Source organism: Eschrichtius robustus, chromosome 8 (assembly GCF_028021215.1).
Source record: "Eschrichtius robustus isolate mEscRob2 chromosome 8, mEscRob2.pri, whole genome shotgun sequence".
Classification (NCBI taxonomy): domain Eukaryota; kingdom Metazoa; phylum Chordata; class Mammalia; order Artiodactyla; family Eschrichtiidae; genus Eschrichtius; species Eschrichtius robustus.
In genome coordinates, this window is record NC_090831.1 from 60,045,453 (window position 1) to 60,068,874 (window position 23,422).

At 36.6% G+C, this 23,422-nt stretch overlaps 1 protein-coding gene across 3 annotated transcripts in view; it reads right to left on the reverse strand.

Annotated features, from left to right (window-relative positions):
- Positions 1-546: 546 nt before the first annotated feature.
- The window catches only part of BZW2 (basic leucine zipper and W2 domains 2), a 57,833-nt gene continuing 34,957 nt past the window's right edge, over positions 547-23,422 (reverse strand). For all 3 annotated transcript variants that reach the window (XM_068550563.1, XM_068550562.1, XM_068550565.1), the window contains exons 5-12: positions 23,248-23,313; positions 19,654-19,789; positions 15,967-16,076; positions 11,730-11,900; positions 9,624-9,770; positions 8,355-8,493; positions 1,692-1,814; positions 547-1,007 (exon numbers count right to left, since the gene is read on the reverse strand). In XM_068550563.1, coding sequence (XP_068406664.1) covers positions 979-1,007; positions 1,692-1,814; positions 8,355-8,493; positions 9,624-9,770; positions 11,730-11,900; positions 15,967-16,076; positions 19,654-19,789; positions 23,248-23,313 — 921 coding nt within the window. In that variant the 3' untranslated portion in view covers positions 547-978. The remainder of the gene's footprint in view (positions 1,008-1,691; positions 1,815-8,354; positions 8,494-9,623; positions 9,771-11,729; positions 11,901-15,966; positions 16,077-19,653; positions 19,790-23,247; positions 23,314-23,422) is intronic.

Sequence of the window (23,422 nt, forward strand, 5' to 3'; positions counted from 1 at the left end):
GTGGTGCGCAGGCCTCTCACTATCGCGGCCTCTCTTGTTGTGGAGCACAGGCTCCAGACGCGCAGGCTCAGTAGCTGTGGCTCACGGGCCCAGTTGCTCCGTGGCATGTGGGATCTTCCCAGACCAGGGCTCGAACCCGTGTCCCCTACATTGGCAGGCAGATTCTCAACCACTGCGCCACCAGGGAAGCCCGAGTCAATACTTTTAAAGTTCTTTATCCTATGACTTCCAGTCATTCCTGGCTGCAGTTATTGTCATTATTTCCTGTGTAATGAAAATGACATTCTCGTATATAGATAATAATTATTATTAATAATATCACTTCCTGATATTACTGCTATGTGCCTGTATTTTGGGGTTGATTTCTATTTCACTACAAAGATAAGTGAAGTGCATTAGTTATGATGATAAAAGGAACAGAAGGGTTTCCATAGACAAGAACAATTCAGTATTTTGGATGGGAAAAAAAAGCCTAACACTGAAATGTCATCTGTGTAAGAAGTCAGGACAGTAAAGAAATAAAAGCTCTGAAAATATAAGCCCAGATTTTTAAAAAGCCATTTATTTTAAAAAACTGGTTTGTCAAATCACATACACGAGCAGATACACAACTACCAAAGCGGCCCTGTAATAGACACCAGTGGGGCATTCACCACACAGTACCTGAAAAATACAGCTAAAAAAGAGGGGTCTGTGGAGTATTTAATTTCAGACACCTGCTGGACTCCCTGCTGAATGGCTTTAAGTTAGCATATAGTGAGTGAGAGGTAGAGTCCCAAGTGTAATAGCTGATGCCTCAGGGCTCCATTTAAAAACAAAACAAAAACAAAAACCATTTCCCCCTCTGCACAAGGGAAGCCTATCCTATTTTTTTTTTTTCCTTTGTGAAAACAGAAGCCAAGTTTCTCTTCTCAAATGGTTCAGCATTCCCAGGAAGAGTGTTGTGTGGTGACCTAGGTATTGTGCTTCTTGAGCCGTCTAATTTTCTTCACCTTCAGATTCAGATTCTAGGAGAGAAGAAAGAGAAAAGTCAGGTCATTTCTTCTGAGACACATTTAAATAAGGTCATGAAAGAGTTTCTACTCTATCTCCCTCCCCCACTAAAAAAGACATTTTTGCCTAGGCATCCATTTACTAGGTAAGAGAGTCATATATGAGGGCAGGCAGCAAACTTTTGCTCCTTTTTGCTTTTAAACGAAATTACCTTTCTAAAAATGCAACGTGCTCAGAAATATTATTGGTGACTAAAACTATTTATATTTTTCTGGATCTGCAACTTTTCATGCTTAGTTGGATTATGTCTCATCATTATTGTTCTTCCAACTTGTATTGCCATTTTAAACACCAGTCAACTGGTAAAGGTGCTATAAAAATCGATATAATCCCATAAATGTGATTAAGCCAAATGTATTTTTTTTCCTTTCACAGCTGCTGCTTATTTCTTCCTCTTTGTCCCTTAAATTAGGGATAATTTAAGAGGTTTTGGTTTTGTTTTGTTTATCTTGCAGAAATTTTCATTGCCTTGATTCAGAAAGGAAGGCTAAGAGGTGGACAAAATGTCTGATATGGAACACACCTCAGAACTTTAGTTTTAGGAAGGCAAGAAAAGTCTGTGGAGGGGGGAGCTATTTTGAATTATAGTGAGAAAGGATTTGCTAAATGGTCACCCGAGTTGTTAAATGGAATCATACCTTCTTCTGCGTTTTGTAACCACTCAACAAATTTCTTCATCTGGTCAAGAAAAACACTTTTGCCTTTGGCAACATGTGCTTCTTTGTACCATTTCAATATCGCTTCTTCACTCAGCACATCAGCTGCAATTTCAAATCAAAGGTTTCAAAGTTACCACATACATGTCACGTTTTAAAGCAACTTCATGTCTTACAGTTTAATAGAAGGCAATCACTTCAAATATTAAAGCTCTTTTATAAAAGAAATTCGTATTGAAACTTATCAGAAGACAAGAACCAAGCTTATTTCCATACAGCGCAGTGCCCTATGTATTTTAGTAGTTAGGGTAGTGATGGTGATGGGACTGGGACTTGAAAATCTCACAGTGCTAATTTGCTGGTAGGAAACTAGGTTATTTTGTAATTTTGCCAATGAGTCAGCAATTCTAGCATTTCAGAACACTCTGTGTCCTGCCACCAACTGCAAACACATCTTGATTAAGCAGCAACCACAAATGACTGGTCTTTTAAGGCGATTTACTTTAGGAGGAAAAAAAAGCAAATGAAAAAAATGTAGACAGGATGCAATAATAATGTTAATAATTAAATATAATGATGAGCTTCCTGGGTGTACCATGGGACCAATACACACATAATCCAAAGTTCTACATTACTCTATCGCTAAGTCCTAAATTTACTTTCCCACAGCACAATATCTAAATCACATGAGTAATGTTTTCCTTGTACACTGTTAGGAGAGAAACAAAAAGTGTTATCAATTAACTATTACCTAGAACTCTAAATTCCACAAATATGCCTTGATACCCTCAAGTTACCATTAATTTAGAATATTTAATGTTAAGAATAGAAAGGGGAATATGAAAAAAATAGCCTACAGACTTTGCCAGTGTTCTAATAGGTTATCTTTTGGGATTTTGGTGTGGGAAATGAGATGGAAAACAGATAAAAAGGATTTATTATTGTCCCCAATGCCTGCCCAATCCATTGCAAATGCTGATAAATCATTCTAATGATGTTTTTGCAGTTAAAATATACCTTTAACTTATGAAAACAAGAGAAGTGATTTGATACTGGTTTCATTCAAAACATCAGTGATCTTTTCATAACAAAAACTTTGTTTTCTTGAAATTAATAATTGGCTCTTGGATTCAATTGAAGGGGTCAAATTGACTAAAAATGCACATGATTGGTTTTAGAAAATATAAAGTTTGTTTTATTTTTTATTTTGGTCATTAAATACACTACATTTTGCAAAGGAAGAAGGAAGTCTGGATTTATTCATATATAAGCACTAGACATAAAAATTATAATCAGGAGCCCTAAGGAATTACTCTTAGCTTCTAGTCTTTTAGTTTCTTGTGCTTCCAGCTCCACACTCCCCACTCACAATGATGAAAGGATTCTCCTACCTCTTGCCATCAAAGTCCAGTTTCCATAGCAATGAGGAGCAGATGCCTTACAGCTCAAGGAAGTGACCTGTTACTGGGTAAGATGGCTTTGCAGAAATCTTTCAGGAATGCTAATTAGCTCAAACATGGATTTTTAAAGTCCCGTGTATATAATTTGTTTTTATGACATCTTTAAAATGCCTGTGATTTAGACCAATAATTTCCAAACTGTTTTGATCATGCTCCCCTATCAGTAAGACAATTCTGAGTGTGTACACGCAACATATGTGTATCTTTTGTTTTATAAATTATATGCATGGACTATACAACTGCTATTGTTAATGTTATAAAACAAAACATAGAATTAAACATGTAAAGAGAAATTCTCTTTTTTCTCCTCGCCTTCATGAATCATGTTATGACACAATGTACAGGTTGGAAAGGCAACAGAGAGTGTAGTTTAGCGATACTCTTTGTCTCAGGTTTTCCTTCTGAAGGTTGAGAGCTCATTCTCTGAAGGTTGAGAGTTTTATTGCCCCACAGAGGCCGAAAGAGGCCATGCAACTACTAGAATCCTTGTCAGTGACTGTGCTTGTGAAAAGGACGATACATGATCGGTAAAACTTATAGGATGTCTCATCCACTGAAAATCAGACAAACTGGGCAGAGCTGAGTTCTTAGAAGAACCTAATTTAGTAATAAACACCTGCTGCAAGACCAAATTTCTAGTCCCAGGGGAATAAATAATAAAGAAGGGACATAAGCACCCACACAGGGCAACTTTGAGGCAAAGCACGAACACCAAAAAGAAAGTCAACTTTTGAGTAGGGAAAAGTCTAATCTAAAAAGGAAGGAACTCCTTGACAAATGAAGAAGAGAGAGAACTTTTTTTTCCCACTAAGGAAAAGTAGGGAGAGGAGTTCATTATAACTGGGAGATGAAGATGACAAAGTGTTGGGATCTCCCAAAATGTATACTAGGAATACGGAGGATCAGTAAAAGTACAGCAAGAAAGGAAGACATTCTACAGTTGCACAGAGCCCCCTCACATTACAGTACACTTCTCTCCCCTCGATGTGGCCAACTTCTTCATCATCTCTGGTGAAATACTTGTGTCCCTTGAGAGGCTTCCTTTTTCTTTCTCCAAGTTAGCTTCAGCTCTGAGCTGGGGGCCCCTCCTCTATCATCCTTTCACTCCTAATCAGCATCTATCTGTATGAGCCTTATTTTAGCCACTGACAGGGTGATTATGATTCTTGATTTTCTTCTACACTCTGAAATCTAGGAAGTCAAGGACTATTTTGTTCATCATCTCATTCCCAGCATTTAATAACATAAGACTTGCCATCTAGTTTGCATTCAATAAATGTATAATATACAAATCGATGAACTTGATGAGAAAAACTAAATATGTCTCAATGTGTAGCGTTATAATTCAAAATTTGGGTTTTCATGAGGGTCAAAGAGACAATATTGTAAAAGTGGTTTGAGAACTGCAAAGTTTTAGGTAACGTTAGTTATTTAAATATTTAAGTTGAAAACTGTGTCACTTGGAACTTAGAAAATTCAGTACTTTTTATTAGCAGTGTCACATAGGGACACAAGTCAAAAATAATCTACCTTAAGAAAGCTGGCACTATATGGTGAGAAGGCAAATAACCTTTTTTTAGAACAAGAATAAGAAACTTCTTTTAGAAAAATGTGCGTGAGGAACAGAATTTAACCTAAGAAATATCTGCAAACAATGAAAGCCATGATAGAGATACCAATGGTACTTGAGAAGGTAGTTATATATTTTTCAGACCTACATGCTGAGACTATGGTACTTAGCTTCAGGAAGAAAGAAAATTATTTTAGAAAGTGAATAATGTGATATTTAAAAAGTAGTGACGGGGGGCTTCCCTGGTTGCGCAGTGGTTGAGAATCTGCCTGCTAATGCAGGGGACACGGGTTCGAGCCCTGGTCTGGGAAGATCCCACATGCCGCAGAGCAACTAGGCCCGTGAGCCACAACTACTGAGCCTGCGTGTCTGGAGCCCGTGCTCCGCAACAAGAGAGACTGCGATAGTGAGAGGCCCGCGCACCACGATGAAGAGTGGCCCCCGCTTGCCGCAACTAGAGAAAGCCCTCGCACAGAAACGAAGAGCCAACACAGCCATAAATAAATAAATAAATAAATAAAATTTAAAAAAAAAAAAAAAAAAAGTAGTGACGGAAAAAAAAAAAAAGTAGTGATGGATTTACTATTTTTCCTACTGCCTTAGAAATATAAAAATCTAGATTTTAGTACAAAAAGTACATCTTCACTAAGTGACCAATCACCACTTTCTCCTTTCATTGCCGAAAAGCATGATTATTTAACGTTTATTCATTTTTATTCCACTGTTTTTTATATAAAACATCTAAAAATCTTTTAATAATATCATTCATTTAAGTAATTAGGTTTTCAAAGGGGACGTGAGGAATCATACCCTCATGTTTCTGTTATCCTCAAGTTCTGGAAATACAGTAAGGTGGGTGTATGTAATAGAGACTTAAAATGGGAAAGAAGAAATGATTTCCATTACATTTTTGAAAACCTGCTTGAAAGCAAAATGTCAACGGATCCACATCACTAGATAAAAGAAACAAACAAGACACTATCTGATATTTGTAAAATGTATATGTGTGTATGGAATTAATGATAAGTATAATCGTAACCATGTTACCATAGTTCATGGGATTTGTCACTTCTGGCATCCGATACCCTTTAGACCAGTGGTCCCGGATGAACAGTCACAGCAACACCTGGAAATTTGTTAAAACGCAAATTTGCGGGCCCAATGCTGTACCCACTGAATCAGGATCCCTGGGGAATCTGTTTTAACAAGCTCTCCAGGTGAGTCACATGCATACGAGCACTGGGAAAGGAGTGCTTTAATACATGCTGTCCTCAAGCCTTCCTAGGCATATGAAATACACAACAAGAGCACCCAAATCCTCATAAAAACAAATGAAATATATGTGTCCAGGTGCACAAGTGTTTGTTGGATGAAATAAGGTCAAAGTAAAAAGTACTATTCAAAAAGGAAGGTAAACACAGTAACTCTCCTAACAGTAGTATGGAACAATCATTCCTTGAGGGTTCCATATTCTCAAGAGAAAAAATGCGATTATTTTACTAAAAAAAAAAAACAGCCTGTATGTATAATTTTGTGGAAAATTATGAAATTACCTAGAAAATGACATTTAGTTTTAACTTTTCAGTGATACAGTTTAGGTTTCCATTTGTAAAAGCTTCCTGATTTCATTTCCAAATAACTGAGTCAGAATAAAACTGTTCCTGACACTTATCCTCCTGTGTTCCCTTGGGCCTGCTCATACTTGCCACAGACGTTACTAACTGAAACAATCTATTTAAAAGCTGACTACCTAGTGAATCAACGGCCTAAGGAAGAGCTAATGCCTCTTCTTTTTACTTCTCAGCGCCCACTGCTTGGTTATTTTATAATTTCAGGTCACTGTTCCTTAGCATTTGGGGCTGAAGAATAGGAAATAACTCAAAGCAATCAGTTTTGCTAGCTGTTAGTAGTTGTTATAAAAAGTTTAATGGGGAAGGATGTTGGCATTCATTAATGGTTAAAATGAGAAATTTGAAGAATAGGATTTTGATAGTTTATATGCCACTTAAATGCCTTTACTGATAAAAAGCAGTTTATTTTTTGTTTGTTTGAATTAAGTATAATAATGAAATGAGGTATTGCTGCAGACGAGGCTCAAACAACTACGTCTCAGTTAAAAACAAGGATTTGGTAAGAGACACTGTTTGGCTGAGTTGGCTATTAAACAACAAGGAAGGAAATTATGTGTTTAGGCAGCTAGTTTATAAACAGTTTGCTTTTCTGTAGTGGAAAATATTGACCACTCATGAAGCGAATGTGAAACCTATCCCACAGACCTCTCTACCAGTTTAAAATGGAGCCAGCTGTGGCCGGTGTGGACAGAATGGCCACTGGCTGCGGGGGGCTGCTTCTCTTTCTTGGCTCCTGGGTACCACAGGTGGGTTGGCCATAGGACCTGCAGGTTTGGTTCTGATGGGTCACCTAGACTTAAGACATTGCTATCTCATGACCACATCCAAGAGGGTCAATTCAGATCTGGCCACAGAAAAACACCTATTACTGAATTTCAAATGGGACTTGGCAGTCATCACAGTCTCCCACTGATAATGAAAATTGTGCCAAATACCTTAGTGCTGAGAAAGCAAAATATCACCCAAACCCTTGTGGGCAAGATGTATGCATTTGAAGAATCTGGATAGCCAATTAAAACTCTTAGTGAAATGCTATTAAACATTTTAAAAATAGCTAGTAATCAGTAACGTAAAATTTTTACATTCCAAATGCCCAACTTGTCATTCAAAATAGACAAATTTAAGAACACATCAAAAAGCAAAGAAACATTTGGTTGGTATTAATTTATACTTTAGCCTTTTCTGTGTTATGCCATTTAAGATAGCAGTAACTTCTAATAAACATTTTATAATGTTCAAAACGTATCATTTTTTAAGTGCTCCTTTCCCCCCGCCTCATAAAACTACAAAAACCTAGACCAAAGAAGAGTCCAGGATCATTTTTTTTTATATACTACAGGTATAGAGATTGAGATCAGTTAAAACCCTAATAGCTAAAGATGTTTAAAAAAAAAACAAACCCTAATAGCATTCATTTTTAATAAACTGGCTGTGCCAGTTGTCATGGCAACCTAATCCTTATAAATACAATAACAAGACAGTAAATGTGAAGTTCTAAAAATAGCCATTTCCTTGGAAAACAGGAGAATGGCTGGGCCAAATAACTAAAATACAAAGTGAAAAGCTAATTATTTCAGTAGTTTTAAAGTCAGCTTTATGGCATCTGAAAAGGTATGCACATACTATATGTAAACATTTGGTAATCATCGTTGTTATAGCTAATCCTTACAATTCAAAAACAGACCTTATTTTTTGTAATTACAGTCTTTTTCAGCATCCCTCCCCACCAAAATTATTAGTTCATCACCAGTCTTCTAGCAATTTCCACCAGTGACAAGTGTACAGGGGCCTAATCAGGCTGGTTCCTGAGGCCACGCATGTCTATGGTGTTTGCACCTTCTCTCTCTACATAATATGGCTGCATCACTAAAACTCAAAGACTATCATTAACCTATTTCCCCCTCTGCCTCACCCCCTACTCTGTCCCTCAAAAAGCTTCAACAAAAACATAGAAACATAGTGGCAGGACGACATGGATACACACCTTTATAAAAAAGAACCACGATCTTCTGAAAGGCTTTCATGAAATGGATGTTGTCATAACAGTACTCTTGAACCTTCTGGAGGAGGATCAGCTCTGACTGGCCTTGGGAGCTGAACACAGCCAGGAGTGGAGCGTATTGCTGGAACAGAAGTGGGGAGTAAAACCATTTACTCTCGTGGGAGGTGCAGGGCTGACACCACTTGAATCATAACAATAATCTGGAGGTTTGCTTAGAAAATCTTCACTTTGAGGATTATCTTATTCTAATACTGTGACCAATCAAAATGAATTTTTTATCCCTGCACCTTATCAGATTTCTCTCACTGTACCCACTAAAAGAAACCAAATATGAAATTCTATGTTAAAGATAACTGCTATGCTACTGTGTCTGTCTAATGGGTCCTGTGAAAATAAGACAGAGTTCCTAAGTTCCAAAGGTTCCCAGGGCTGCTGTGACCCCTCCACCACTGACGTGTGGCTCTGCCACTGGAAGAGTGGGCGTCTCCTTCCCAAACATCCCAGACCCCTCACATGTCATCTTTATGGTTTTGTTCATACTGTTCCCTTCGTCCCAAATGACCTTGGCTTCCAGTTGTTGATGTTTGGCTATTGTTCTCTCTAAGACCTACTCAGCTCAACACTTAACTCCACCTCTGAGCCTTCCCTGGTCAACTTAACCTGCATAGGCTACTCACTGCTCTGTCCTCCTAAATACTGAGAGTTATCTGAATTTACATCCTACCTAGTTTAAACTAGGTACCTGTTGACTTCCCAATTCAAGTGTAAACTCTGAAGGCAGGCTCTAAGTCTTCCACTTGTCTTAAGACACTTTTATAGGGAGAGGACAATAAAAGCAAAAACATATGTATCTCCCCACAAAAATATACAATTTATACAATCAGTTGATTTCTTCCACCACTCAGTTTTCAAATTCTAATGTCAGCTTGTAGTTTACTTAAAAAATACTCATTAAGAATTTTTGTCATGTAGAAGGAGAACCAATAGTTAGACTATATTTCCCTTTAAATACTGAATACATGACTATTCTGTGGATTTTCTGACATTGTTTTTAGTAAGAACTTACCCTTAGGTATTTCATAAGCTCTTACACCTGAAACATTTTAGGTAGCGGCAAATTTGAAAAGAAAAACACTAGGAAGTACATGATTGGACTGAGTGTGGGCGAATTATGATTAGAACCCACCCTTCACAGTGTTAAGAGATGCAGTTGGCCTGCAGCCGAGACTGCACCCTGTTGGGACCCTGTACCTTCAGATGCTTGAGGGCCTGCTCGGCAACGAGCTCTTCCTTCTTGTTCCATTCCACAGCGTTCATTATACAGGTCCACAGCAGTCCAATCACTGCTGTTTCTGGAAGATCGTTCCTCTTCATTTCTTCTTTAACATAGAGCACCACCTAAATTTCACAAAAAAAAGGAGTCAGAGAGTAACAGACAGATGGGGAGTTCCCCTCTCACTGTGCCCGATCAGTAAAAGGTTAGGGGCAGACAAATATTCTGCTCAGTTCCTCCCCTCCTGGCATATACTCTCAAGTTACGAGAGGCAGGAAAAACACAATGATTTGTTCTCAAAGCAGATTTATTTTTAGTCCCAAAAGTAATAGGCTTATCTCCTGCCAGGAGGTGCTGGATAATAGAAAATAAAAAAAGAGAATCGTGGTTTCTTAGGGGCTATTCTTTTACAGGCAGCAACCCCTTTGAGTAAAGCAGGGCAAAGATTATTTAAGCCAGTTTGACTTTCTGGAGTTTGAAGAAGGCAACAGAGCTGTGAATTTTTACTTCCGATCCTTAACTTTAAACCTCTTGAAAAATGTCTTGGGTTTGTACAAGGCATTCTCTGCAATTTATTCTTTAATTATCGCTTTTTTTTTTTTAACATCTTTATTGGAGTACAATTGCTTTACAATGGTATGTTAGTTTCTGCTTTATAACAAGGTGAATCAGTTATACATATACATATGCTCCCATATCTCTTCCCTAATTATCGCTTTTGATGATCCTCATGCCTCATGTAAATAAACTGTAAAGTGCAAAGACTTTTTTTTAATATGATACATATCAAAGCAGCAACACTGAGCAGGCTATTTTCCCTTCAGAATTACTTTTAAATATGCAAATGTATCCTAAAACCTGATCGTATGGAATAAAATCTGCCTAACAGTGTATCTTATGTTAAACTTGTTTGGAAAAAATCTTTCTCCTTCAGAATAGAATCACAAATAGAGGTGAGGGTCTCAGAAGTGATTAAAAACCATAATATCAATATATCTCACGTGTACTAACTACTTTGTGAGTAGTACAGCTATTTTTCTCCCTTCCTTTTTTTTAATGAAAATACATTGCTTTCTTTCCTGCTGGCCTGGGGTACAGAGGGGTCAGCTGTGGGTTAAGCAGCCTTTGAGAACAGAAGGAACTGGGAAGTCCTAGTCCCCCAGCTGGGCTGGGGAAAGCTGCAAAGAAAGGTGACATCTCTGCAACTAAAGGTATCGCAGTGTTATTTGGTTTGCCTTTTTTTCCCCCATGTTAAATCATGTTCAAGTTGTTTGCTTGGAGAAAGATTACTGAATATATTGCTGACCTTAACGCCATGAGACTTAGGACCAACAACTCCACCCGCTGGACAGCATCGGTCTGGAATTCTCCAGTCTTAAACCGCAAAAGGTACCTTGCAAGGCTGTGAGCACGCAGGGTAGTGAGGATTTGGGACTTGGGAGTAAGTGGCAAAAGGAAAGGACTCTTTAGGCAATTTCTGAATTATCATGTAAAAGTTTTTAAAAGTTCAAATAGGAAGTTTTCTTCAGGCAGGACTTTAAAAAAAAAAAAAAGATACAATCATAGCCATATGAACGATAGCTATACAAAAAGGTAGTATTTATGTTATGTGAATACGCAACTATTATGAGTGGGATCCAGTGAGCCACTGGTCCAACTGGTCTTTACCCATGATATGAATGCAAAATCACCCCTTTTTTGTCTTAAAATTAAAACCTATATATATTAACCCAGTACTTAACCATATTATGTAATCTGCAATAAAATGGGAAAACCACCATAAATCGAGGTATATACTGCTAGTGGAGAGTAAATCTATTCAACAGATGAAACATTTTGACAACCATAGCAACCTGGTTAAATAAGTCACTTGTGTGGAAATACTCATTATTTTCTGGAACATCCTGGAGGAGTCTGAATCAATACTTTGACATCAAGCTCACTTAAATGGTATGAAAAGGGCCTCAAGTTCATAGCAATAAACAAAGGGAGGTCTCCTTAAGGGAGGTAAAGCTTGTGCTGCACAGGCTACATCATCCGTCTCGCTAAACGGGTTTGCAGTGATGTCAGTCCACGGTCCCCACCTCCTTGATCGGGCATTCCTGAGAAAGACGCTCCTGGAGCTCCTTCTGCAGCTCCTTCCTGGTGCCCAGGGACTGCTGGACTCGGAGGAAGTCAGAGAGCTCCTTAAGACCTGCGTCAGTGAAGTACTGAGCAAAATGATCCACGCTCTGTCTGTTAACTGGAAAGAGCTCCTGGGAGAGAAAAGAAGAGAGACTGTTATACGACATGCCATTCACATTTCAGCAAGCATAAAGAACAACACTTTCATATTAAGAGAGGACTTAGAGTATCTCATATTTGGAAGAAGAGAAGAAGGATTGAGTTTTTCAAAAGAATAAATCTCGGATATATTTCTTGAGCATCTGCTAAGGTACCTTCCAAAATTAGGCAATTTGACAAAGAAAGAGAATAAAAAATGCTAAGCAACTTACATAAACTAGTTTCACTCATTTGGCACTGCTATTTACTTTTTCTTTTACTTTAATCAAAGTGTAGCATGTACAAAAACAGAGCTAAATTTGCTAAATTAAGTACAAATAAGATGATAACCCTGAATAACGTTGGGATTATTTTAAACTGACTAGAAAAAACTGAAATCATTAACCACACTGTTTCCTTAACTATGAGTTAACAGACCAAAGCCAGTTTTAGTAATGCTGAAATGATCTGAGATAATATGAGGAAAACAACATTGACTATTATCATCTCAAGGACCTCTATACAGCATTTCATTAAGGAAAATGCTGCTATTATTCTAAAATAACAGCTCAGAGCTAAAGGGAATTTTTGTTGTATCTCTTAACGACGGTGGCTCTAAATTAAGTTCATGGCGAGATCTAATCTAAATCCGCCCTACTATCTCTTCAATTCATTACATAATTCTGTTGGAAATTTTTTAAAAGAGCAGCACACCATGGCTGCCCTCATATTTTCACCTCACTTCCATTTCACCTTACACAGCTCGGCAGAGTCTCAGGAACACTTAGTCATGTTCTAACCCTGTGTGACGCCAACACCCAACTAAGAAAGGAAGGCAATTTTCAAAGCTCTCGCATTTTTCAGACTGCTGCAGAGTCTACAAAATAGATCCAAACTTTTATGATGGTTAGATTTGCATATATAGATGGCCAATGGCTATGTGGCTTCAATAAAAATCTCAGAAGAAAGATCTGCAACGAGTTTGCCACCAAGCAGAGGGACATAGCCAGATGGCTTCTGTCATGACTCAAATTTCAGTATTCTCTGTACCATCATCCGATAATTTGCCTTGTTGAGTCATCAGTTTCAAAATGTCAGAACAGAGTTGGTGGGAGCAGCTATCAAACACACATTCATGTTAAAGCAAACATTTCATACCTGACTGAAATTTTGTCACTGATATTTATTCTACCATTCAAGAGGCCTTTCAAATTTGGGGGGGGCAGGGAACTAGTTTAATTTTGAGTTTCTTCTATGAATCAAGAGGTGGTGGGCATTTTACTCATAATTGTAAAAAGTAGAAATTTTTCTACAAAAATAAACTAAGTCTCAACAAGGTTAAGCAGCTTGACCCAAATTATGCAGCCAGAAATATTTAAGGACATAGCTGTGTGACCCCAAAGGCAATAATTACTCTGTTACTCGTGCCGGCATTCAATATTCAATTTAGGGAGAATGTGGCTGCAAATTCTGATGGAAAGTTAAGAGTAAGACACCATCACACATGTCACTAGTGGTTTTTTATTTATTTTTATGAACTATAACCACAGTCCTTATGAATGATACATAACATCCTGAAAATTATTATTCTGATTAAACTGAGCTAAAATCAGTATAAATCATATCATGACCTTTACTAACTTGGAACACAGTTTGCATTTGTTAGAAAAATCCTACCCAGGTAAAAACCTCTATCACCTCATCCCTAGATTAAGGTCTCCCTACTTCTGCCCTTGCTCCTGAATCTGCTCCCAATGCAACAGCCAGAGAGATCCTGTTAAGACCCCAAAAATCACATTATGCACGTTTTGCAGAGACTTTTCCAAAAAACTTCTCATCTTACTCAGAATAAAAGCCAAAGTTCTTAGATGATAGGGGACCTGCTGTGACTCTGACCTGATCTCCTACAGTTTTGCTCTTACTAAATAGTCTCTCTTTCTTGCTGTCCACAACATGCCATGCCTCAAAGCCTTTGCATTTTCTGTTGCCTTTGCCTGGAATACTCTTCCTGGAGATATCTAAATAGATCGCTTCTTCACACAAATGTCACCTTATCAGAGAGGCCTCCTCATACCACACTGACACTCCTCAGTGCTTCCCTATTTAGTTTTTCACTTTTTATTATACCATGTATTTTAATTGTTTATTTAGTTTATTGCCTGTCCCCCTGAAATAGAATGTAAGCCCCATAAAGGCACAGGTTGCTTGCTTGATTTCTTTCAATATCTTCAGCTCCTAGAAAAGCTACTAGCCAATGTCTTGATCATTGTTCCCTTTTCCCGTGATGGGGGGCATGATATCAGGGAGGCATGGTTCTAAGGCACAACCACCCTGTCCTCATGGTGTTTCTGGTAGAAACTGCTACCTATGCTTTTCATGTTCAAAACATATGTAGACAAAGAAACCTAGTAAGAACAGTTAAATGATATGTGTTTTTCAAAAAGGAAATACATTAAAAAATTTTTAATGAAGTAACCTAATTAAGTTAACCAAGCTCTGCCTATTGGCATCTTTAAGGAACCATGCTTTAAGAAATAACTGAGTCTTTTGTGGTTAAGTTGTAATTGTATCTTTGTTCCTAATAATTCACCCCCACTTCTCCCTTAAACAAGTATTCAGTGAAGACCTTCCTTGCTGTATCTGTCTTCACAGGTGGAGAAGTAGCCCATGAGTGGACTAAATCTTCCTACCCCAAGCCAGGCTTCTCAATGACTTCTTTTGACGAAAGAAGGTGAGCTTTTAAAGCACCGGAATATCTCCCTTCAGTCACCTGTGTTCCTGTCCTCTGCCATGAGGACAGAATAGCCCAGATGGGAGCTGCTCCTTCAGCCTGGGACCGAGAATGAAAGGGCTGGGGCCTTGCCAAGATACAGCTAATCCACAGACCCAGGGACAAGAATATATTCCTTCATATGAACTTCCACCCACATCAGCAACCTATTCACTTGTCTTCTGTGACTTCTATATACCCTTCATTGCTAGAAAGTAGGTTCCATGAAGGCAGGAAGTTTTTCTGTCCTGTCTCTACTGGCTCCACAGCTTCTAGGACTGTGCCTGGCACAGAGCAGGCACTTAATAAATATAAGTTAAATGAAAAGTATTATCAGTGGCAGAAATTAACAAGAATCTAGACTTAATTTTTCTTCTGTATCATATTCTAAAGACTTCCAAGACCCAAATAGGGCTATTTTAGGTAAACCTCAAGAGATAAAGGAATTTTAAGTCATTGAAAATACAAGAGTTTACAATGAGCCAGATTTGGAATTATCCCATGAATCAACATCCTTGCACAGAACACAATGGAAGAGAAAACAGATAAGTAATTAGGTAAAGAGAAGATGGCAAGCATGTCTTGCAATTTTAGACTTTGTCCTAAAATTGTAAAAGCAATTTCACTTGAAGCAATCTCTGTCATCTACACAGCTGCTGCTTCTGGCAGAAACAAATTACAGGGAGCAGATAGAAATTATGAGGACAAAATATTTTTCTTGATTTTCTTTGAAAAATACAAAGAGAAGTAAAAATATAATCAAGCAATCATGATACTGGGAGCTTCAAATTACTATTAACTTGTTAGCTTTCTTAAATATCTAAATATTTCCAAGGAATCTTAGCATAAACAAGGAATCTTCTTTAACCTTTTATTTTGTTAACAAACTAACGTGTATTTGAGGACAGTGTCATTCAACTACGACCCAAGATAATCACAAATGTCTAATTAGGTGGGATCGATGTGACTTTAAATTTCATATTAAAACTTTAAATTTCTATAGTTATTAGCTGCAAAAGAGTTAATTGCGATAAATGTTATCACTATGTCAACAAACTTCTAAATTTGAAAGTCTCTGGATTCCCTATGACTCTTTAATTTTATCATTCCATTTACTTATGCAACAAAGATTAAACTGGAATTAGTTTCTATCTGCCAATAATACAGAAATAAAAAGAACCATGTTCCAATTCGACATAGACTCGGGCATTTCAGTTATGTATTACATCACAATTGACAGAGCCAAGGCAGAAGCATGAAACATACAACCCTTTGCCCAGACAACTTACAAGTAGCCTCTTGTCTAAGTTGGCTTTTCTCAAAGAGGAGGTAACAGAGTTGGCATCTTTTTCTGCCATCCATGCTTTAAAAAGCTTGACAGCAAATGAGGCTGCAATGCCTGTTAAAAAAAAAAAAAAAAAGAGTAAACCTTTTATAACAAAAACCACTTGTGATGATATACAAGGCAACATTTCCCATTAGGTATCCTGAAATGACTAAATAACTCAAAGACTTGATTTGGTACAAAGGAAAAATGGAAAGCTCTCTAGGCACTGTACTATTCATTACTCAAGAAAATATTTTCATAAAAAGGGGAAAAAATGTTAAAGTACTTTTCAAAGTTGGACTCCCTAATTCCAACCTGTTATAACCATAAATTTATTTATTTTTACCTTGGTCAAAACCAGATTCAAAGCCAAGGATCTTCTAGTGTTTTGCCTCTATTTCACCCTGTGGTTCACCAGTATTTCATATTTTTAACCGTGATCCTGAGGTACAGCAAATAAATCATAAGCCATAAAACTGAAATGTCAACATGGCAACTAATTTGCTGATAAGTAATACCAGTGAAAGAACATTAACAGTGACTGGTATAAATAAATAAAGCTATAGGTGAACATGCATCATTTACTTTACAGTTTTACTTTTTGTAAAAAGCATTTAAAAATATTCACGAGTTAAGGTATATAAATGTCAGTGCTGCTTTAAGCTGAAATCTTTTCTGGATATTTTTAAGGAGATTTTAAAAATAGCTATGTTAATCAGGAATCTACTCAATTACATACCCATATTTATAATAGGATTTATTTCCAATATAAATAATCAGATAACTAATAGCTTTTCTGTGAACACTCCAGATTTCTAAATTAATGTTGCATTTGTGTAATGAAGAGTTAAGGAGTAGTTGAAATATTAAACTGATTTTTCTGAGTTGAAGGCTTCAGTATTGTTGATGGTCTAAGCAGTGTCTATTCTCCTTTCCTCTTTCCTAAGAGAGTTCCCATTTTGCTCAGGCCAGGTGACTTCTATCTAATTAGTCTCAGCCCTGGCACCACCTTCTTCTGCAATGATTAGTCTAGTGATCTAACTTATTGGCCATAGCATCCCCCAACAATTACTACTGGGCGGGTCATGTGGCCAATTTCAGCCAATCAGCTGAAGGCAAGATAAATTATCCTATGTTCAGAAGTGCTCTTCCACTGAACCTGAATGAAGAAGCCTGTGCCATAACTGGACCAGCAGACTTCTTTTAAAGGCTAAGGAGTCCACCCTTGGAATGAAGTCAATGCTATGGTAATGGGGGAAAATGCCTGAGCCCTGAATGATATTGCTGTTCACCCTGAAGTCTGCTCTGCTTTTATATTTATTGTTACATAAGAAATAAATGCCCTTGGTGGGGCGGGGCGGGGGGGGGGGGAACTTAGGAGGTTGGGATTAACATATACATACTACTATATATAAAATAGATAACAAACAAGTACATACTGTATAGCACAGGGAACTATACTCAATATTTTGTAGTAACCTATAAGGGAAAAGAATCTGAAAAAGAATGTATATGTGTGTGTGTGTGTGTGTATATATAACTGAATCACTCTTGCTATACATCTGAAACTAACACAACATTGTAAATCAACTATACTGCAAAAAAAAAATTTTTTTTTAAAAAAGAAAGAAAGAAAAAACGAAATGCCCTTGTATACAAATTTGAGTCCTGTCTTCCAGTTACTTGCCGGTAAACAAATTCAATTGATATATATATATATATAACATATAATTTATACAGACACCAACTTTACCCAATTCTTTTCTTTTGAATAGCAGAGAAACTAAGCCCCCCAAATTGTCTGTGACAATAAAACCTGTGATATGACCTGGAGAATTTTATGTTATCAACTTGTTGACCTGGATTTTTAACATTACCATTAGTTCCAAAAGTCAATATAAAACATAATATAAATTTATGTAATTAAATAAAAATAAAGATAACAGATCTTGTAATCCTCATTGTAAGTAAGAGAAATAAAGCATGCTTGAAACTAGGAGTCTAAAAACCAGGCTCAAACCTATCATTTTACATTAAAAGTGGCTCTTGGTGGAAGGATTGGAGAAATTTCTTTGTACTTGAGATTTTACTGAGTGGAGGGTCCCCCATAGCCATTTGTTGGGTGGGAGGTTGGGGAAAAGGTATAATTTCATAATCCTTTCCTATTTGGGAAGGAAATGTTTAATACTTTTGTTTCTAGAGATGGTGGAGTATAAAGAAAAAACATATGACATAGGTACTACGTCACTTCCATAACAAAGGTATTTTTCTTCTCCTTTCCTACCCCTCTAACATTTTACCATAAAAAATTTTAAACATAAGAAAAGTTGAACAATAAACACTCATTTACTGACCATCTAGATTCTATAACAGTTAATATTTTCCTGTATTTGCTTTATCAGGTCTGTCTATTTATCCTTCTAATAATTTATTTTTTAATACATTTCAAAAGAAATTATATACATCATTTAGGTTTTTAATACAACCAGAAAGGCAATTATTTTCTGTTATAAACACTAGGGATAATTTGATGTAATTAGTATTTACTGTTTACATTTTATCTTGTCTTCCTAGTATAAAATGTCTAGTACCATAAGTAAAACATGAAGGATCATGAATTCTCTTCAGGAGAATACTTTAAAGTGCTATAGTATTAACAATATATTAATAACAATTAGAGAGCTTGAAAACTATAGAGACTCTCTAAATAATATCATTGGACTCTCAATTTACTATTCTTTCCTCAGCTACAAGAAACTATAACCCATTTCACTGCAGGTATGAATGAGGCTGGGACTTCACATTTGTAGGAGAAAAACCCAGTTCTAAGAAGAAACAGATGTTTTCGCAAAAGCTCTTTTAATTTATTTTTAAGAAAAAAAGAACTCTTTGTTTTGTGTTGCATTATAACTTGAATATCATTATCCTCCTGCAAGAAAAAAAGCCCACTTTTGTATTATTCTATAATCAAGTAATCGTATGTATGCCCATCAAACTTTTAATGTCTTAAAATTAAAGCAAAACTCTGATGCAGCCATCTGGACTTCTAAAACAGAATGAATATCTTAAAAATGTGATCAAAATGAACTTCTGAGCACAACATCTTGAGGGGAAACAGTTCAGCAGAATGGCCCCAACCAGGGAAATGAACAACAGTTTAAGGGGGCATCTGGGAATGTGAAGGGCCATTTTTGGCTATTCTGCTAAATGGAGGTGGGTGTTTTAGGCTGGCATTCTGTGTCTGAGGGCAAAAAGGTTAAATGTCCCACAAAGCACAAAAGAGTCCTGCACAATGAAGCACTGTCCCAACAAAGTATGCCAGTAAGCATCTATGCTGAGAGAAATGGTTTGGACCAGATCAATTTCAGGGTATTTGACCTAGGCATTGAGTCTTACACCAAAAATTCCAGCTTATTATTATTCTTTATTTGTCTTTGTATAGGTGTGCATATTTTTTCTCCTAATTGCCTACAAGAAACATGTACAATTCTCTTATTGTTTGAAGACACACACACTCACACACACACAAGTCTCTTACATGGAGGATGGGTGGGAAGTAGAGAACACTAAGAAGAGGCACTGGTATTTTTCTATCTTTGGCTTTTCTTTTCTTTTCACATCTGACAGGTAAGAAAATGAGCATAAATACCTTCTTTGACTAAGCTGTCAGTGAAGAGACTGGTGAGGATGTTGGCAGGAAGGGTGCCATTGCCCAGCAGGATCCCAGACAGCATGGCCAACTTTGTCTGCTCTGCTTCAGAAAAGGCTTTAAGGAAGAGGAGAAGCTGTGGGTCAAACAAAAGAAACCATGTCTATAAAGTAAAGGACTAAAGTAGGAAAATAACACACAAGGTACATCCATGGCTAGACGGCACACAACTGGTGGGTCTTAACGCAACACACTTCTTATTCATTGGAGACACACCCGTATGTTCGATTATAAATCGGATGCTTTATCATAGTTCCCTTCTTCCAAGTTCACTTACAACATTGCTATAGATAACATTCACGGGAAGGAAAACAGACATTTGGAGAACAATGTAAATGGGTCACATAAATAATTTACATTCGACTTTGTATATGACAAAGGGTAAGTATTACAAAGTGTTCTCTGAAATACACTATTGCCTTTCATATGTTTTTCACTTCTATGCATGCTCCCCCCACCATCCTCATCCTACAATACATCTACCCATTTTCTTTGGGTTATAACAAAAAACAAACAAACAAAAAAACAAAAACAGGAGTCAATAAGCTTTGACATGTAGCATATACTTTTCTGAGCCCACAGCATATAAAACTTTTTTAAAACAAGACTGCTGAGTGAAAAAAGGGTTTTCTAGGTTCTTGATGCCTCTTTTAAAAGAATGAGATTCAACACAACATTGTAAATCTGCTATACTTCAATAAAAAAATAAAGTTAAAATAAATAAAACAATAAAAAATATATAAGCAAACAAACAAACAAAAAGAAATTCAAACTAGGTATTTTCTAGATCATACAGTTTTACCACCAGCCCTGGTGATGAGGAAATGATGGATATAAGATAAAGAAAAGTTCCTAGCAGAGTAAAGGCCTCTGCTGTGATTTTGTAGTGAGAGGGTGACAGTGTTGTTTGGGTCCTTCTGGGTCGCCATGCTGCCATCCTCTTATCCCAGCAGTAGGGAAAGTAACAAAGTAGCAACCCCAGAAGGGTTGAAGGGAAGCCATAGCAAAGGGGATTAGACCCCACTTGCCATTTTGAAGTCTAAGAGTATCCAGGCTTGTAGAATGCCCTCCTTCCTAACCCTCCTCCACTTAGTGCTTTGACTATATTATATTTATATTCCACGGCTATTTTCTCTGTTTCAACAGACCTTAGGCATGTTACTGAGATTCCCCAGGGCCCAATATCACTATTGGGGCCCTGTTGACTTTTTCATTACTCTGTACCGACAAAAAATCACTGGCATCATATAGGCTTATTAAATTCTTTACAGCCAACGAAATTCCATTAGCTCTGTGCGGTGGGTAAGACTATATTAATTTACCATTCCCAACAGTTAAAGAATTTATTACATTACAGAGAGGTTACGTGACTCCAAATATTTACATGATGCGTAAGTGGCAGAACTGGAACCAACGAGTCCGTTTCACTCCCAAATTTATGCCTATTAAAATCTCAATGATTTAAAAAGAAGTCACTTTCTAAGTTCACAAGAAAAGAGGGAGTGAGGGAAGGAGGTATCAATGGTTAAATCTCCAGGGAGCCCCAGGAATGGGGTAAAAAAACCGACAAAACTATAGATACTTTATATCAATCTGGCTTCTTTCTCTTATTATTAAAATAAGTAAGATTGAAGTAAATAATGAAAGAGAGCCCCCAAGATTAAAATATTAACACTACTTGTTTAAGCACATTAATATACTCATATTCATCAAAAAAAACTCAATTATAGCAAAATGGTACAAAAATTATATCTTTTCTTAAAATTAATATCCACATTGCTCAATTATACTAGTCAGCATTAAAATCAGATGCTACATGTATTGCAGCAGAATTTTCTTTAAAAAATGGATACACTGTGAAAAATAAATAATTCTTGAAAGCATGTTCATCAAATGAATCAAATAGAAAGTTTTCAAGGTTCAAATGAACTAAGAGAAGAAAAACATGAGTGATATTATTAGGCAAAATGATAAGATGTTTATTTGAATGCTTTAACATCAGCTTTTTGGTCATATCTATCCCTCTATTTTAATGAAGCACTTGTTATTTTCTAAACATCTAGCAATATAATGGACCACTTTTATCCATTTAAATGTTTCTTCATGTTAAAAAAAGTAATACCTGCTAGTAGGACAAATCTAACACAGAATAATATAAAAATGTGAGTAATCTCCTCTTTAATCCTATTTCCTTAGAATTAACAACAGTCTGACGTGTCCTTTCAGATTTTTAAATGCACTTATATATGTCTATATTTTATAAATAACTAGATGCATATACACATGCTTTTACTGAATTACACACTGATAATAGCTCAAACTTGTTGAGTGAAGCAGATCGTCTTCTGAACACTTCATGTGTATTAAAAATGACAAAAGTCTTGATCCTCGCTTTAAGACAAAGAAATCTAAGGCACAAAGAACTTAAGGGACTTGCCTAAGGTTAAACTTCTACCAAATGGTTGCTTTTTCATTCAACAATTTATCATAGACATTTTCTTTTATCAATTCACGTGGTTATGCCTCATTCTTTAAATGACTGCATATTATTCCACTATTGAGAGACCATAATTTAATTAACCCATCTCCCATCATGAACATTCAGGTTACATCTCAATACTGTGATGGACATCTTTATACATATAGTTGTATGTATACATGCTGAAGGATTCTTTTAAGTGTGAAAGTTGAGTCATGGAGAATGTAAATTTAAAACAATGATTTTACTGTTTAAATGTTCTTCATTATACATGGAACCACTCTGAACAAAGGGAAGTAAGAGTAGGTAAGCAGCAAAGGAGATGTTGCAAAGTAACAAAGTAACAAAGTAGATGATTTCTTTTTTCCCTTGGTTTATAATTTAGGCATATACCTAAAATCAGAAATGAAGACAAAGCAGCGTACAAATCTGTAACAAGTTAATGTAGTGACTGCTATATATAAATACAGAGGAGCTACAAATTAGAAGGAGGAACATGTTGCAGTTTCTGAAAAGAGGGCTTCTTTAATAAGGTGCTATTCTTTATTCGGCTACTTATTAGAGGCCAATTACCGTATTAAGTACCTTACAGCTCATCTCATTTATTAGTACAACAACCATAAAGTATGTACTTTTACTGCAGCTATTTTATAGATGAGAAAAACCACTGAGATTTACACGCAGACACACCTATTTCCAAAGATGTGCTTCTATCCCCTTTGCTAAACTGCACCTTCTAAAATTAAGGAATTTTACTGAGTATTAGCTGCTGTGCTATGCTCTTTCACAAGCTTCAACTAATTACATATTCTGTAAAACTGTTCCTTTGAACAAAGCATGCTGGCTTACATTAAACATGAAGGAAAAATTCTAGGCTAATCATGTTTTCTTTCTACAGCTATTAGCTAATGATCTGTCATACTCATTCCTTCATTCAACGAACATTTATTAAAAACTTAAGAGGTCCATGGTACTTCTGGACCATCACTGTAAAAGCAAAATTTTTGTCCTTCTTCATCATTTTAGCAAACAGAGCATTACATTTGAATTTTTACCTTTTTCATTTCATCCTCAAATGCCTTTTCCAAATACTTATATCTCCTGATGAGTTTATTGAAGACCTAAACATAAAAGAGAACCAGTCAATATTATGTAAACAATTTTAAAAGGCAATAGAAGGAGGTGTAGAAACCCACCCTAACTACAAGGGTCTACACTAATAAAAAGGTG